Raw genomic sequence first — 19,068 nt, forward strand, 5'->3', positions numbered from 1 at the left:
ACTCTATTCGCTTTGGTGATTGAGCCACTGGCAGAGGCAATCTGCTCCAACCCCAACAGAAAAGGAATTTGGGTGGGGATAATGACTATAAAATAAGCCTATTTGCAGATGAAATCTTGCTGACTCTTTCCCAGCCCTTAACATCACTGCCAAACCTAATGTTCACACTAGACACCTGGACTAATCTCTGGGGCCTTTGAGTGAATGTCGAAAAATCCGAAATATCCTTTATCAGCAACCCAGAATCCTTAGTAAAATTGCGAAACATTAATTTCCAGTTTCAACACAAAATACATTATTATATCTAATATCTAGGCATTAATTTAACTACTTCAATACACTCCCTCTACAAATGGAGCTAACCAGCTCTAATTAAAAGGTTATCATTGGAGCTGCTTAAATAGAATAAACACCATCTTTCCTGGGTGGGTGGAATTAACTCAATAAAAATGACCACTCTACCACGTATATTGGACTTCTTCAGTACCAATACCCATTCCCCTACCGACTTCACACAACTTCACACAACTTGCTCAACCAACTATTGTGGGTCCGATTCCCATATCTCCTACAGTATTCCTCCTAGTGGACCGCCCATTGCAATTTAAATATCAAGTTCATAAACTTATTCAGTACATACGTACGGCTGCAAGAATCCATATCGCTTCTAAATGGAAGTCACCTATTCTATCCTTTCCAAAGGTGCTCTATAGAATATCTTCAATAATGCTATATGAAAGAATTCATGCAATCAGAACAGACACCATGACAAATTTCTTGAAAATCTGGCAACCCTAAAGGTCCCAGGGCTACGCCATAATATTTCATCTACTTAATTATCACCCTAGTAACCAATTACACCCATGTCCCAAAGACATTCTTGGACATTGATATGGATTCTTGACTTTCCATTGTTTAAATTCCCATGTTAACCCTTTCCCTTACCCCTATATACATGTGAATATTTAGCCATTGTTGGCATTCAATGTCATCGTTGGAAGTATCTGGCCCCCAGCGAGGGGATATAAGAATGTTACAAGTCTATCTTATGTTTGAATATAAACCACAATAAAATCTTTTGAAACTAAACAAAGATGGAATTAATGCTAAGTGTTCTGTTTGGAGGAAACCAGGCGCCGCTCAACATCTGCCTAATACCATCCCTACAGTGAAGCCTGGTGGTGGAGCATCATGCTAGAGGAGGGGAGACCGGTCAAAGTGGATGGAAAGCTGAATGGAGTAAAGTACAGAGATAATGAAGACCTGATCCAGAGCACAAGGGACCTCGGACTGGGCAGAAGGGTCACCTTCCAACAAGACAATGACCCTAAGACCCCAGCCAAGACAACACAGGAGAGACTTAGGGACAACTCTGTGAATGTCCTTGAGTGGCCCAGCCGGAGCCCTGAAGCCAATGGGACATCTCTGGAAAAACCAGACAATGGCTGTCTGTAGCCAGCGGGAGTTCATGATGGCTAAATATTCTGACTCCCATCTGCTAGGTTACAAGCGAAGTATGAACTAGTGGATGATGGTGATTGAGGTGTTCAGCGCAGCACAAAAGAAATCAGAGGACAGAAACTTGCGAAAACAGAAATTTACTGCACATTTAGCAGGAGGTTACAGCCGGTCATTACCACAAATCATAGTACTTGTATAATCCCCAGTATCTCCAGTCTGTGTATGTCTGCACGAGCCCAGGGAGCCTCTCTGTCTATATCTTCCAGCAGCGTGATCAGAGTCACTTACTTTAAGTGGTCCCAGCTTTTCTACTAACATTGGCCTGTATCCCCTTACAATAGCGCTGGTACCTTATCCAAGCCTTGGGGTCCACTTCAGATCCAGTCCAAACGCAAAAAAAATGGTTTGGTACCGTGTTAGCCAGTAGAGCAAAATGTGATTGTTCTCAGAGCAAGAAACCAAGTAATCTTGTAGATGTGATACCTTTTAAGGGTTAACAAAAATGCAGGATGTTACAGCAAGCAAGTTTTCGGGGATATCTCGCCCCCTTCGTCAGGCTATTGAGTGAAACTGGTTTGGATGGCACATAATTATAACCTACAGATGCAGAGGAGGGGGGGGACACATTCCTCTTGATCTAAATAAATGTTCACACTCAGAAATTTGGGACTGTTTTGCACTTAAAACTTAAAACAACAAACAAACAGAGCTAAGACATACATCGTAAATCAGTCCACTGAGCTCAGGACAGTTTTATGATGTGTCTTATCTCTCCTTCAACCTGCACATGAAAGGAGATGCAGCACCACCTAGTGGATGGCAACATTATTACAAGTCAAGTTCTGAATTTTTATGAAGTTTTACAGCAAAACAAAAAAAAAAATTTGATTCGGAGGAGGACATCCCTCTTGACCTCCTTCAGACACTGAACAAGTTGCTGTTCACACCAACAACCAGGAAATCCCACCCAGAATCTCATGCAAGCAACACCACAGCAGAACATAAATGACTCCAAAAACCAGGAAAATAGCTAAAGAAATAAATGACCAGCGCCTGTAGCAGACCAGTGGTGATTGGCTGGCTGGAGAACTCCATTCCCAGCCGGCTCAATCATCCCACATCTGCAGCAGTGTGGACACCCATAGAACTACAGATCCTAGGAGCACAATGTGACAGGCTGGCCATAATCCTGCAGTCATCAGGTGTCGTACGCTGCATCAGCGGAGCAGGGATAGATAAATCACTTCCGCCTCTGCGCTGCTCCTGCTCCACACTCTCTTTCATCTCTTCTCATCTCCTCTATGATATCTCTTGAGATCTCTCTCTGTAAGGTGACTAGACTTTCCTAGGATCAAAGCGGGACATAGGGGTGTGGTAAGGGGCGGGGCTTATGATGTTACCTCTATTGTTATAAAAAGTACAGGGCTGTTTAAAAAAAGACAGGGAGCAAATTCCGCAACATTTTCACATCCCAAAACAGTCAAAATCTGTATCATTGGTGCAGAATTTGACTGCAAATTAGCCGCGTATCTGCAGCTGATTTCATATTATGCGGTGCTCCCCCTCACCTTTTCCAAGGGCTTCCCACTGTCAGTGCTCCCAGGCTTCTTGTTCCCAGCGGCCTGGTCAGGTGCAGTGCTGGGAACTGGAAGTCGGGGCGCGCTGAGAGCGGGAAGCCTTTGGAGGAGGTGAGGGGGAGCATTGCATAGTATGACATCAGCTGTAGATACGTGGCTGATTCCCAGTCAAAATCCGCATATATGTGCTCTTCACCATTTAGTGCTCTTTTACACGGGCCGATAAATCATTCAGATCTGTAGTGGCCTGAAGTATACATATCTGGCCCCTCCATAACTGTCCATAAATGTCCATAGATGTGTCCCTAATTGTCTTGTCAGTGATTTATGTGTATTGCACAGCTGCAGCATACAAGAAGTTAATGTCTGGGTATGTCTGGAAAATGTAACAGTTTGTGTGTATCCAATGTTGTCACATGAGCATGAAAGATATGTGTTTGCAAGGTGTGCAAGTCAAAGAGTAGTCTAGACAGTCTGGAGAGTCTTCTACAGCCATTGAGTGAGTCTGCATGTCCACCTGTGGATTACAATCTGTCTGAGAGAAAAGGAGAAAGCCTCACCTAGGCCTATCCAACATGGAAGAAGCAGAGTGATATCCCATCTACTGACAATGGCGAATACCCCGTTTTATCCGCAGTTGGTATAGAGTCCCGAAGCTACAATGGAAGGATTGAGAGAGTGCCCTAACAGACAACTAAACAGTGAGTGTTGGCCGGTAGAGAGAGTGAGAGAAGTCGTCCAGGAGAGTGATCCTACAGATAACGTGGTCTGTATGCACCAAGATGCCCCGAATTGCCTCCCTGCTTCCTCACAAATAGAAGTTGTCGTAAAGCCAATCGACCATTGCAATAATGGTTGTGTATTATCCCTGCTGGATGTTCTAGTAAAGAAAGCCTTTACCGACTGTTCCCCATTTAATCTATAAAGTACAGCCCTGTGTGGACTGTTTATTGCACTGCAGTGGATGGAATGGTGGCGTCACCCGTGACAAATACAGAAGTTTTACTACAGAGTTTTATACAGGTAATCGCACCACCAGCATTGCCTAGAGAGGCCTGTCAGGGCCTTGGCAAAGGGTTGCACGCATCCCTCAGCGGAGGAGATGGTAGTGCCACCGTGACATCCCTAACAACTACCCCACCATCTCCTCCGCTGTGGACCCTGTGCCTCAGTCACTGTACAGCCACCAGGAATCTGACCAATTACCTTTCAGTGTAAATGCTGCCCTGAGTGAATGATGATTGATAATTCGTTGGCTTCTCATTCATCCGATTATATCAAGGTTTCCATGTAAAATCCCAAACCTGGCACCGCTGGACGGGACCGGAACAGAACCTTGACCATTAATGAAAACTGCTTATACGAAGCCCAGGAGGTATCTGTTTCGGCAGGTTTCCGTTCATTTCCAGCATTTTGTGCCAGAAAGAATGGTATGGTGGACTGCGCCATTCCTTCTGGCTAAAAAAGATTTTAGCTGGCGTAAATAAATAGTAACACCAGCCCTGTGTGCGGCGAAGACGTTGTGCCAACATACACAAGCCCCTTCAGAAGGTGGGCCTCGGGGGGGAACAGCTCCTCAGGTCCCTCTTTAGGCAAAAAGTGATTTAGCTGCTGCCAACCAGACGTGTTTTCTCTGTAGCGACTGCATCAATGGCCATCATTTAAAGGGAACCTGTCACCTGCCTATAAACTAACTTCCAGGGCTGTTAGGGCCAGTGACAGCGGGCCGGGTGCTGGATTTTTTTCACGCATTCCCCAGTTCCCACGGTGCCCACCTATAAGGTCCACACACCGGTTGAAAATCTTTTCGGAGTCCCGTGTGTGCGCTGCCCTATACGAGTCTATGGGGGAGCCCAAACACGGGACTCTGAAAAAAGTCAGATATTTGCCCGGGCACAGACTTTATAGTTGAGTACTGCGGAAATCAAGAAGCGGGCGAGTATGAAAAATACCTCATCCGGCCTCTATCACCTCCCCACACAAAGTGAGTTAAAAGTCGGGTTACTGCCTGGCGGCTCACAGGTGGCAACCATTCTTCACAAGCCATTAATATGCATGGGGGAAAAAATGAGGTCCTGCAGACAGCTGGTGGGGTATTTGAAGAGCTGGCGGGGTATATGAAGAGCTGGCGGGGTATATGAAGAGCGGATGCCTTCTTGGCACAAGCCCTTTACCTGCACCGTTTTTACGTGTTTACCATGCATTGACCGCACGTACCTGTATCCAGCCAGAATGTTCATTAATGTGGATTTTCCAGCACCAGAAGGCCCCATAATTCCAATAAGTTCTCGATTGCAGAACATTCCGGACAAGCACTTCAGGAGCGTCTTGTAACCTGAAAGGTTTAATAAGATGACTTGTATAGAAAATCAAGTTTAGAACTGGATATCTAATTCAGCTAAGTGAAAATCTGCCTGCAGGATGGACCGGCGAGGAGTGCAGAACACATTAAGATATTTGTGTTGTACGGATGCAGCAAAGTTTAACTTGACTTAATACATTATGATAACTTTCCTTACCGCAGTCTACTTGCCCTATCAATGGCTTTTCAATGGGTTGAAGGGGTTGAATCACAAGTTATCTGCTATCCACAGAACAGAGGATAATTTGCTGATCGGTGGGGTTCTCACCACTGAAATCCCCGCCAATCTGCAGTTCGGGACTACCATGTCCTGTTTTACTATCACTGCAGGGGTCGCTTCTCCCCCCACAGTGACATCAGTAAGAAGGGAGCGCCGGTCGAGCGTGTACAGTCAATGCTCCATTCATTTCACCGGGGTTGATGGTAATACCCAAGCGGGGGCCACTCTGATGTCCGTAGCAGTTGCATTAAAAATGAACAGTGCACCAGCGTGACCGCCACTCCATTCAGTCTCCTCTTTAGGGCGGCTTCATACAGATGTTTGAGTTTTTGCGCATGGCTGTATGTTTGCACAACGAACAAGTCTTTTTTGTACGAGTATCGGTGCATTTTACTGTACTTTTTGTGCACGGCTTGTTCTTTTGCGCATCTGTGTGCTCATTTACGCATCTCCCATAGACTTCTATAGGGACCCTTGGAGCGCAAATGCACACAAAAATAGAGCAGGGCCTGTTCGTGCACACGAGGAGTGAGCATGCAAAAAAAGGAAATGAGAACAAACCCATTGAGATAAACGGGTTCTACCTCTGCGTATTGCGCACACAAATACGCCCATGTGAAGCCATGCTTACTATAGGGGGTGCAGTAACCCCACAGTGAGGATGACAGAGGACATGCTTACCATGTTCTCTGGATCGGTGGGGGTCTTAGCAGTGAGACCCCCGCGATCAGCAACCGATCTGAGGATAGGGGATAGCTTGCGATTCTGGTACAGCCCTTATGAGATAAGAGACGTCTGGGGCCAGCCTCGGATTATTGCTGCACCAATACACATCAGACTTGACATACCCCAACTCTACGGCTGTGTGAAGGTCATTTAGGCCTCATTCACACGGGCGTCGTTTTTGCGTAGAATAGACATGTAAAAAAATTGCGTCTAATAGAACTAATGGTTTCCTATAGGAACGTACAGATGAAGGAATGTTAGACGTGCAAAAACCTCGCCCCCTCCAAGGATCGGACATGTGACTGCAAGGCTCGCAACTGAGGTCCGCGCTGCGTGGAAAGATAGACCCGACCCATCCTTGCTGCGAGCTGCGCTGGAGTTTCCATAGACTCCTATGGGAGCTGGACAAAAAAGGGGGGGGGGGGTGTAGCTGCGTCCGGCGCTTAAAAAGAAGACCGGTGTCCGTAGTTTAGACATTAGGAGGATTTCTGCCGGCTGAGGGAATTCCAAACAGCAGCGCTTTTTCCTGCAACGTGCGGCTCCCGATCGTGTGATCTCTGCCATAGAGATACCTATGGACGTCTGATCAGCGAGCGCCTCCTCTCTAATAACACGATCGTGTGATTGGGTGATTTCACCGCTAATTAGGCTTGGGACTTGATAGATGGAAACCGCCTGTTCACGCTATTTTTCGTGCAGTTAGCAGCGATTTTTTTCACGTGCCTATTCTCCGTGAAAACGACACCCGTGTGAAAGAGCCCTTAAGCGAGTTTTCGAAGACTAAAATATTCATGATCCAGCCTCAGGATTAGCAATCAATACCTGATTGGTCGGGGTCTGCCACCAATCAACTGTTTGAAGGGGCCACAGTGCTCGGGTCAGCACTGCTGCCTCCCCACCGTATACCAGACGCACCGCTGAACATTTCATAGCGGCAGAACAGCTCATTGCCATTCACTTAAATGGGAATGAACTACAAATAGATCACATGACCAATGAACACGATGTCACCGGTCTGAAAAGAGGGGCTCACCAAAGTGCTGCAGTCTCTTAAAACAGCTGATCAGGTGGGGGTCCTGGGTGGCAGATCCCCATCGATCATATATTGAGGAGAGGTTATCAAGAAAAAGAGCTAAAAAACTGAACCAATGCTTTTTGTTCATTTCTCCCTGCAATAAAAGTGATCAAAAAAGCCGTATGTACCCCAAAATGTTACCAACAAAACCTACAGCTCGCCACGCAAAAACCATGCGGCCCGCACAGAGCTCCAGCCAAAAAATAGTTATGTATCATTGAACGCAGCAATCCAGTAAAACATATTTTCCAAAAAAAATGTTTTTTACCGTACAAACCTAAAAAAATATATAATATAAAATGCAAAAACCTAAAAAATATATATAATTTTGGTATTGTCGAAATCATACCGATCCGCAGAAAAAATGTATCATATCACTTATTGTGTATAATTAATGCTGTAAAAATAAACCCAAAAAGCAATGGCAGAATTGATGCCCTCCAAAAAGATTAAGAAGTTATACAATGCATCATATGCACCTAACGGCTTATTAAGACGGGCGTATATTGGTCGGGTTTTCACATCCGGTAGATATACTCTGCCCCTCTCTGCAAGGAGAGGAAGCAGGATGGGACGGGAGCTAGTGCACTGAGCTCCCACCCCCTCTCCGCCCCTCGCCCCTTTTTGCAATGGAAGGGTTGGGACGAGGGCGGGGCTAAGTTCCACGCCCCGCCCCTCCCACTGCAAACAATGGTGAGGGGCGGATAAGGAGTGGGAGCTCAGTGCACTAGCTCCCGTCCCATCCTGCCTCCTCTCCTTGCAGAGAGGGGCAGCGTATATCGTCCGGGTGTGAAAACCCGACCGATATACGCCCGTCTGAATAAGTCCTAAAAATGGTACCAATAAAAATCCCCCCAAAATCAGAGCATCCCTGTGGCTATAACCGGCGGCATCACTAAGGGGTTAATAATGCCCCTTGTTTTGGATACGATCATTTGTATGTATTTTGCTTCCTTCCTTTAGTATTTGGCGCTTCTTTGACGGCTTTGCTCACCTCTCTTCCTCCAGCATGGTCCTTCTCTTACGGAGTACGATAAGTCTTTGAACTCAATGTCCACAGATGACCGTTTTGGAAGGTGGCAGAAGCGTCTTGCATCTGTAATGTGGTTTTCCACCTTCTTCAGGTGGGTGGCAAGGAGCGTTGTGTCCTGTAGGTGCGGGCAGGTGTCATCCTCGGGTGCATTTGAGTCCTGAACTGTAGAAGGTACCTTCTCTGCCATATGGAAGCTGGGGGGCTTTCAGATGGATCCCCGTGACTTCAGTCCTAAAACCATTAGATGCAAATATACATGAAGTCATTGGTTAATACGGAGCTTTTTACAACGCACTGCATCAAAATCGCACATCTCTACACGGTGCATTGTGGTCTGACGGCGCAGAACACTCATCACTTTCCAGATACTCAACATCATTGAGAAGTCTAGCTTATTAATTTTTGATGGTGGAGTACTTAGGGCTGCTGCGAAGCATAAATCATCAGTGTTTACATTATTAGCCACTTTATATTAATATGTATCTTGTATTTGGTGAGAATCGACACAATGTTACAAGCATTGAGTTGCCCAATGATAGTTACCCAAATGGTGGACATAAAATGCTTGTTTACCAACTCAGAAGCACCCAGTTCATGGTCTTCAGCTGTAGTTCTGACCCCGCCACCCTGCTGGTCAAAAATGACACATGAAGGTCCAATTTGGTAGCACTTACATTCTTCTCTTAGTTCTTGGAGAGTTTGACCCTCTTGATAGTTTAAGGGGTTTTCCAAAACTAAGATATTGATGACCTCTACTCAGGACAGGTCATCAATATCAGATCAGTGGGGGTCTAACAGTCATGATCCTCGCTGACCAGCTGACTGAAGAGGCTGCGGCGCTCAGGTACTACAGTGGCCTCTTCTCAAGCGGGGGACGTCCCATTTATCGGTCATGTGTCCTGAGAGCTTTCAAGCAGTCAATTCAAGTGAATGGGATGGAGCTGCTGGACCAGGCGCAGCTACATGAAAAGTACAGTGCTGCGCTTGATACGAACTGAAGTGGTCACGGCGCTCACCCAACGGCCCCTGCATGAATAGAGCCCAGGTCGTGCATGCGTACCTCTGTTCTATTCATTTCAATGATAGCGCCATAGTTTGTTGAGCGCTCGTATTCTGCAATCTCCGGTGCTGTCATTAAAATGAATAGAGTGGCGACAACATGCGTGACCTCAGCTCAATTCATGAGATTCCTGCACGGCACATGTGTCATCCGTCAGACCCCCCACCAATCATATAGTTATGTCCTATCCTGTGGATAGGAGATGACTTTAGATCTTGATACAAACTCTTTAAGGAACTTTATTTGTACAGCCGGGAGGAAAAAATGCAAACGGGGAGATATGATCAAAACCTTATATGTGTTATAGTGTATCAACAGTTTAAGATGACTTTTCAAAATAAGCTGCTGTGTGTAGATGAGAAATGATAGTATATCCGGCCGTTATATGAGTTATATCCTGTATTTATCATGAACTCTCCCCTCTATAGACTCCATCTCTAATTATAATTATCTGTCCTCTAAGCTGGTGGGTGTAGACTGCTGCTATGATGTCTCCATACACTGTACACATAGGAGAGCAGGATCTCCTCTCTATCTCTGAGCTGGTGGGTGTAAACTATTGCTATGAGACTGCTACCATAATGTCTCCATACACTGAACACATAGGAGAGCAGGATCTCTTCTCTATCTCTGAGCTGGTGGGTGTAGACTGCTGCTATGATGTCTTCATACACTGTACACATAGGAGAGCAGGATCTCTTCTCTATTTCTGACCTGGTGGGTGTAGACTGCTGCTATGACGTCTCCATACACTGTACACATCGGAGAGCAAGATCTCTTCTCTACCTCTGAGCTGGTGCGTGTAGACTGCTACTATAATGTCTCCATACACTACACACATAGGAGATCAGGATCTCTTCTCTATGTCTGAGCTGGTGGGTGTAGACTGCTGCTATGATGTCTCCATACACTGTACACATAGGAGAGCAGGATCTCTTCTCTATCTCTGAGCTGGTGGGTGCAGACTGCTGCTATGATGTCTCCATACACTGCACACATCGGAGAGCAGGATCTCTTCTCTATGTCTGAGCTGGTGGGTGTAGACTGCTGCTATGATGTCTCCATACACTGTACACATAGGAGAGCAGGATCTCTTCTCTATCTCTGAGCTGATGGGTGTAGACTGCTGCTATGATGTCTCCATACACTGTACACATAGGAGAGCAGGATCTCCTCTCTATCTCTGAGCTGGTGGGTGTAAACTATTGCTATGAGACTGCTACCATAATGTCTCCATACACTGAACACATAGGAGAGCAGGATCTCTTCTCTATCTCTGAGCTGGTGGGTGTAGACTGCTGCTATGATGTCTTCATACACTGTACACATAGGAGAGCAGGATCTCCTTTCTATCTCTGAGCTGGTGGGTGTAGACTGCTGCTATGATGTCTCCATACACTGTACACATAGAAGAGCAGGATCTCTTCTCTCTCTCTGAGCTGGTGGGTGTAGACTATTGCTATGAGACTGATACCATAATGTCTCCATACACTGTACACATAGAAGAGCAGGATCTCTTCTCTCTCTCTCTGAGCTGGTGGGTGTAGACTGCTGCTATGATGATCCCATAAATTGTACAGATAGGAGAACAGGATCTCTTCTCTACCTCTAAGCTGGTGTGTGTAGACTGCTACTATGATGTCTTCATACACTGCACACATAGGAGAGCAGGATCTCTTCTCTATCTCTGAGCTGGTGTGTGTAGACTGCTACTATGATGTCTCCATACACTGCACACATAGGAGAGCAGGATCCCTTCCATCTCTGAGCTGGTGGGTGTAGACTTCTGCTATGATGTATCCATACACTGTACACATAGGAGAGTAGGATCACTTCTCTCTCTCTGAGCTGGTGGGTGTAGACTGTTGCTATGAGACTGCTGCTATGATGTCTCCATACACTGTACACACAGGAGAGCAGGATCTCTTCTCTACCTCTAAATTGGGGAATGTAGACTGCTGCTATGATGTCTCCATACACTGCACACATAGGAGAGCAGGATCTCTTCTCTATCTCTGAGCTGGTGGGTGTAGACTGCTGCTATGATGTCTCCATACACTGTACACATAGGAGAGCAGGATCTCTTCTCTATCTCTGAGCTGGTGGGTGTAGACTGCTGCTATGATGTCTCCATGCACTGTACACAAAGGAGAGTAGGATCTCTTCTCTACCTCTGAGCTGGTGGGTGTGGACTATTGCTATGAGACTGCTACCATAATGTCTCCATACACTGCACACATAGGGGAGCCGGCTCTCTTCTCTCTCTTTGAGCTGGTGGGTGTAGACTGCTGCTATGATGTCTCCATACACTGTACACATAGGAGAGCAGGCTCTCCTCTCTATCTCTGAGCTGGTGGGTGTAGACTGCTGCTATGACGTCTCCATACACTGCACACATAGGAAAGCAAGATCTCTTCTCTACCTCTGAGCTGGTGTGTGTAGACTGCTACTATGATGTCTCCATACACTGCACACATAGGAGAGCAGGATCCCTTCTCTATCTCTGAGCTGGTGGGTGTAGACTGTTGCTATGATGTCTCCATACACTGCACACATAGGAGAGCAGGATCTCTTCTCTATCTCTGAGCTGGTGGGTGTAGACTGCTGCTATGATGTCTCCATACACTGTACACATAGGAGAGCAGGATCCCTTCTCTATCTCTGAGCTGGTGGGTGTAGACTGCTGCTATGATGTCTCCATACACTGTACACATAGGAGAGCAGGATCTCTTCTCTATCTCTGAGCTGGTGGGTGTAGACTGCTGCTATGATGTCTCCATACACTGTGCACATAGGAGAGCAGGATCTCTTCTCTATCTCTGAGCTGGTGGGTGTAGACTGCTGCTGTGATGTTTCCATACACTGTACACATAGGAGAGCAGGATCTCCTCTCTATCTCTGAGCTGGTGGGTGTAGACTGCTGCTATGATGTCTCCATACACTGTACACATAGGAGAGCAGGATCTCTTCTCTATCTCTGAGCTGGTGGGTGTAGACTGCTGCTATGATGTCTCCATGCACTGTACACATAGGAGAGCAGGATCTCTTCTCTATCTCTGAGCTGGTGGGTGTAGACTGCTGCTATGATGTCTCCATGCACTGCACACATAGGAGAGCAGGATGTCTTCTCTATTTCTAAGCTGATTGTGGTAGACTGATATTATGATGATTCCTATACACTGCATATGGAGAAAACAGAAGATTCTGCTGCCTATTTTTCTGTAACACACACACACACACACACACACTGAAATAGCAGAATTGTGGAGGACATTATACAGCAGTACTGAGCAGTGGAGATGTGATAAGTACCAGTAAATAATTCAGCATTAAATCCTTAACGACGCTGCCCTTTTTTTTCCCCATTTTCTATTTTTCCTCCCCCCCCCCCTTTAAAAAATCATAACTCCATCAACGTAGCTGTATGAGGGCTTGTTTTTCGCAGGATGAGTTGTATTTTTCATTAGTACTATGGTGCTATTTATTGTACCATATAATATACTGAAAAACTTTTAAAAAATTCAAAGTGGAGTAAAATGAAAAAAAAAACAACATTCTGCCATCTTTCAGTGCGTCTTGTTTCTACGGCACACAAACTGCAACAAACATGACATGGGTCAGTAAGATTACTGCAATACCAAAATTGTATAGGTTTTTTTTGCTGTACTACTTTTATTTCTTTTCAAAGGCATTTAATGTTTCTTTATTCTCTGCCGCCATCTTCTGAGTGCAATAACATTTTTATTTTTCCATCCACACATTTTTTGCGAGACGTCCCGTAGTTTATGTTGGCACAATTTTGGAATACATACGACTTTTTGATCGCTTTTTATTGCATTTTTTTCTAGGAGACAGGGTGACTGAAAAAGTGCATTTCTGGCGTTCTTTATTTTTTTTCCGGATGAGGTAAATAATGTGCTACTTTGATAGATCAGATTTTTATGGATGCGGCGATACCAAATATGTATTTTTGTTCTTTTAGTTAATTTTTTTTTCTTAGCCCCCCTAGGGGACCACAACAGGCAATGCTTTGATTGCTCTTGCAGTATGATGTAATGCCATAGCCTTACATCATACTGCAATCTGATAGACAGTCTATTAGGCTACCCCATGGAGACGGCTTGATAGGCAGTCTACTATGGCAGCCCCAGGAGCCATGACACCTGCACGTCTCCCTGCGATCTCATCGTGGTGGGGGGCGGGGGCATACGAGACCCCCAAACATTGTTTGGGGCATTTAAAGGGTTAATAGCTGCGACTGGCCGCGCATCTGATTGCAGCTATTGCCCACGGGTGTCAGCTGTAATAAACAGCTGACGCCCATGCTGTATGAAGAGAGGTCGCCTCGTGATCTCTCTTCATACGTACCCCAACGCTGCAGGATGTAAATGTACGCGCTGGCGCGGGAAGGTGCTAACTCTAGCAGTACATGTGTGATTCCCCCCCCCCCCCTCTACCCTCCATAGATTTCTACGGACAGCACAAGTCACCCCCTCCATTACTTTCTTGCATTCACAAATCTGTTTGGGCTTTCTGACTGAATTCCATCTCTGGCCTCCCTCACACAGGCGTTTGCAGAAACGCAGTGTTTTTCAATGCTGCGTTTACTGCGGTTTCAGCAGCGTCGTCATGCATGTTTTACAACGTTTTGGCTGCGTTTTCAGCATAGTTGAAATTGCAGCCAAGGATGCTGAAAAACAAAATCAATACCCCGAATGCACCAATCACAGCCAGACGTGAATGCACCAATCACAGCCATTTATTGAATGGCTGGGATTGGTTCATCGAGCGCTGGAACCAATCAGAGCAATCTCTTGCTGGAGGCGGGGTCTTCAAACCTCGTTACCAGCAAAACATGCCCTGTCGGTGATAACAAGTTGCCAGCTGCCTGCCAGGAGCTCCGGAGAGCAGCTGGAGAGTCCTGGACGGCGCCTGCAAGGTGAGTATTGTTTTTTTTTTAGGTCGTGCAGCTAGCGCTTGCATTTGGCGCTGCCAAAAATGTGCTAACAAGTTGTGCCATGTTTTCAGCACTGCCCATTTATTTCAATAAGCGACGCACGGCCAAAGATAGAACATGCATCGCTGTCAAAGCGCAGAGTTCAAGACGCTTGTGTGAGCGGCCCCATTGAAATGAATGGGAGCGTTGTAGAAAGGCAGCGCTAAAAGCGGTACAACAACGCCTGCATGAGGGCGGCCTCTTTGTTCCCTCTATTCCCCAAAAAAGGAATAAATAGCGCAGTCGGCAGCATCATCGCTTCACTCAGGTGGGTTAGAGGAGGAGGAGTCAGACTGCTCAGCAGGGGTCACCTGGTTTACAGAACGAAACTGATACATAAATACAATAAATTAATGAATAATTGATTATAGTCTAAAATAGGCTAAAAGCAATAATTCATGACTGCTCAAATAAGGTGATTTTATAGGAACGGCGCATGGATGATCTCTTACTCATTTGTGAAGGCGCAGCAGAGGAGTTTAAATCGCAAAATTATGAAGCCGATGACTTCCAATGGCTCCAGTCACATGTGCGAGGTTTTAATGCTTGTGATGCAGTACGAAAACAAAATCGCAGCATGTTCTACCTTTTTGCGAGTTCACCCATCGTCTCCTATGGGGCCGGCGGCAGCCGGCCCCATTGGAATCAATGGGAGATGATCGCAAGCCTTTGCCACAGCCGTGACAGCAGTGTCAGGGAACTCCCCACAGCGAGGATTTTTTGGGGGGGTGGGCTTGAAATATTAGCCCTACCCTGAAAATAATCCCTAACTGTTTAAAAAAATAATAATACATCAGCTTAGAAGCGTTGTCACCTCCGGCGTGTCTTCTAGCAGGTCCCTGGCACTCTTCTTTATCTTCTCTTCTTGTCAGGGATTGAAACATCCCGCCTCCTGAAAGCGCTGCCTCTGATTGGCTGAGCGCTGTGACCAATCAGAGCCAGGGCTCAGCCTCTGATGTATTATTTTATTTATTTTTTTGTCTACAGTTAGGGATTATTATTTTCGGGGAAGGGCTTATAATTCAAGACCCCCCCATGAAAATCCTCACCACATGGAGCAGTGGCAGAGGATCGCAATCATCTCACTGATTTCAATGGGCCTGGCGCTACGGACGCTAACCCCATTAAAATCAATGGGAGAAGATCACTATCTCCTGCCGTGGCTGTGACAGCTGCAGCAGGAGATTCCTTCAGCCCTGCTGGGATGGGAGGCTGTTTCCCTGGGGAAACACTTTGCATCCAAGGCTTCAAGAAGGATTGCGAGAGCGATATCGGGGCGTCAATTACGGCTCTCGCAGCGTGCAGAAAACATCTATGAAGAATCTCTGCATTTTTGTATCTTTCCCATTTTTCCCTTTCCTAATAATTTGTTACATTTCCACCAATATTTTAATGATTTCATTCATGCCATCAGAGACATAACTTGAAGCTTCTCGGCCCCGCTGCAAAATCTGTAACAGGGCCCCAAACTATAATGCTTTTTTCATAGTACTGGGCTCCCAATATGTAGAAGAGAGGCCTTATGGGCCCCCTAAGGCTCCTGGGCCCGGGTGCAACCGCATCCCCTGCACCCCCTATAGTTACGCCCCTGCATGCCATATTAATGCACTTCTTCCAGTTTGTTCCATCCACTGTTTTCTCTATTTTGACCCGTTTAATAAGCGCTTCTTCTCTCCTTAAATTTATTTTCATTCACATCTTTCCCATTCCTTTCCTCTATCTCCTCCGCTCCATTACAAGCCATATAAATAAAGGCTCATAATTCATAACTTTGGTCAATACTTCCATTACTACTCACGCTACATGACTTCCCGACTGACGTATGACTATATATGTATATACTAACTACCTGAACCCCTTGCAGTTAGGATGTACATAGAGATGAGTTCGCAGGGTGCCGTCTGGGTGTCGTGGCAGCCTGAAGCCTTCTGAAGGTCCACGGGGCTGCCATGATTGTTTGCCTACTAAGACATGCTTGTGGCACATCTTAATAGAAGACCTATTAAAATACAATATTATTGTACAGTATTTTATTATTATATGACTGTGGCAGCCAATCACTGCCCCCAATAGTGACGCATATATGATACAAGACCACTGAGGCCAGTGATTGGTAGCATTCGTCATGTGGATGTATTGCACACCATTGCACAACCACTGCCAGGGACAACCAGAGCGAGGTGAGTAATGTTCATTTTACCACATTTCCTCCCGTTAGATATCAATGACCTATGCTTGGGCTAGGTAAACAATATCGAGTTGGTGAGGGTCTGCCACTTGGGACCGCAGCTGATTGAAGAGGCTTCAGTGCTCGGGTAAGTGCCACGACTTCTTCACTATATACCAGGTACAGCGCCGTACATTTTGTAATGGTGGGGTCTGGTATGACAGCTCAATCCTACTCATCCGAATGATACTGAAAAGCCACGTGGTGATTGAACATTATGACAATGGCCCGAGGACAGCTGATCGGGAGAGACCCTAATTTTCACGCACCCAAATTACCCATTAAAGCCGATGGGTGGCTAAAATAAAGAATGCACTCACAAGGCATGCGTGTGTATCCGCTCCATTGTTTTTAACAGACCCATTGACTTCAATAGGTTGTGACTTAAATGACATCAATTGGGCCACCTTGCGTTTTTTATTAAATGGATTACACTCACATAAAAAAAGCAAAACGCTGCAAAAACTGATGTAAAATACACATATTCTCGTAAAATTGGTCAGTTTTTCACCAATTTGCACTGTACTAACCCATGGGAATAAGAAGGAAAGCTCATCATAGTGATGAGATAAATACCGGTGAAACAGCCAAACAAAACAACCCAAATCCGCTATCACCGTTATCTCTCAGCGGGGGGTCCACCGTACCGTGGCGTTTGGGGTCTGATCACATGATCAGCGTTTCCTCTGAAGATACTGAACTGTCTCCAGCAAGAAATAAATTGGACCCCCAGCATCGGTGACGCCACATCTAGATCACTGACCATTCCTTACATCCCGTCCCACCATTACAGTAACCGTGTGATGCATCCGTGACTCATATTAGTGAGGACATCCGCTAAATCCATCCGTCTCCGCACAACCAACTTCAGTAACGTTTATTACATAACCGGCTGCAAAGCCAAAAAGAGACGTTTTTTTCTTTTTGTTATTTCGCAATGAAGATAAACTGCAGATAAACGTTAACAAATGCTAAAAATACACAAAACAAAGTGTCCAAAAGTAACAATTATAAATAACAGATAACAGAAATAGCTACATTCAGCCTGAATGCAGGACGCTGGAATACGACAAGGAGCTGCGGCTGTGCAAGGGTTAAATCTTATGTCAGCGCATTCGTTAGTGTTTCCTTTTTTCCTATATGGGGTGTTTCTTTACGTCTTCGTTTCTTGCAGTCAGTTTATCTGCATCCGTTTGCACCATCTCTCCATCCCCAGTTTTGATTCTTGGCGTCTAGTAAGCGCACGCCTCCCCCAGGTCCCACCCATGTTATATGTTCTGCATGGCACAAATAAGATAAGCAGCGGATTCGGCGCCTATTCAGGCCGTGTTTATCAGCATCACTTCAGCAAAGACCCTGCACTCCTAATGATTGCAATCCCCTGGCCCCCTCCTCTATAATCCACCGCTGCAGCCCTGACCAGGTCCCACGATGCAGATGACAAACAAGCACAGACAAGGATGACTGAGAGCAAGAAGAAAGGGTCTCACCTTCAGATTTGGGGGGAGGTCAGCGAGTCCCCTGTAATTCTCTCCTCCAGCTGCAGTTAGGAGTTTGCACCCACCCTGTGGGAATTAGGGGGAAGGGAAGAATGAAGATACAAAATAGCAAGGAGCACACAGGCTGAAGCCATAACCTTGCATGAGCATTTGCCCACCCATATTTGTAGGGGATCTTCGGAGGTGTCCCGCTGATGCTGATGTTCAGAGCTCAGACATACTCTGTAGGCTGGTCCTGATGCAGATCCATCATCTGGCAGGCAGCAGAGAGGCTGGGCTTCTACACAGCCCGTCTTAAAGATGTAGGACACTTCTGCAAGGCAGCAGCATGCTTGCTAAGTAGTAAAGTGCTGGTGGCATGTCATGTCTTTGTTTGGTCAGAAAATACTGCTGGGGACCCTTTTTTTTCCATTCCTGGTTTTTCCTTCCCCAAAATCATAACTTTTATTTTTCTATTGACGTCGCTGTCTGGCGGTTGTTTTTTTGCGGGACGTGTTGTATTTTTCAACGCTACTATTTAATAGTACTGAATGTACTCAAAGACTTTTACTCATTTTTGAGTGGAGTGAAATGGAAAAAAAATTCCAATTTTGCCACTTATGAGGGGTCTTGTTATTTTACAGCCTACACACTGCAGCAAACATGACATGATAACTTTATTCTGCGAGTCGGTACGATTACTACAAGACCAAATTTATAGAATTTTGGTTTTTTTGCTGTACAAGTTTTAAGACATAAAATATCTTTGGGGTAAAAAAAATGTATTTTCTGCCGCCATCTTCTGACCAAAATAACCTTTTTATGTAAGACGTCTTGTATAAATTTGGAGCTC

General features: G+C 45.6%; 1 protein-coding gene across 1 annotated transcript in view; it reads right to left on the reverse strand.

The window, feature by feature from the left end:
• The window catches only part of ABCG4 (ATP binding cassette subfamily G member 4), a 67,830-nt gene extending 49,396 nt beyond the window's left edge, over window positions 1–18,434 (reverse strand). The window contains exons 1-4 of the mRNA XM_066606121.1: window positions 18,395–18,434; window positions 18,228–18,302; window positions 8,416–8,685; window positions 5,256–5,373 (exon numbers count right to left, since the gene is read on the reverse strand). Coding sequence (XP_066462218.1) covers window positions 5,256–5,373; window positions 8,416–8,641 — 344 coding nt within the window. The 5' untranslated portion in view covers window positions 8,642–8,685; window positions 18,228–18,302; window positions 18,395–18,434. The remainder of the gene's footprint in view (window positions 1–5,255; window positions 5,374–8,415; window positions 8,686–18,227; window positions 18,303–18,394) is intronic.
• Between the last annotated feature and the right edge of the window lie 634 nt (window positions 18,435–19,068).

The sequence above is a fragment of the Eleutherodactylus coqui genome, chromosome 6 (genome assembly GCF_035609145.1).
Source record: "Eleutherodactylus coqui strain aEleCoq1 chromosome 6, aEleCoq1.hap1, whole genome shotgun sequence".
NCBI classification, from domain to species: domain Eukaryota; kingdom Metazoa; phylum Chordata; class Amphibia; order Anura; family Eleutherodactylidae; genus Eleutherodactylus; species Eleutherodactylus coqui.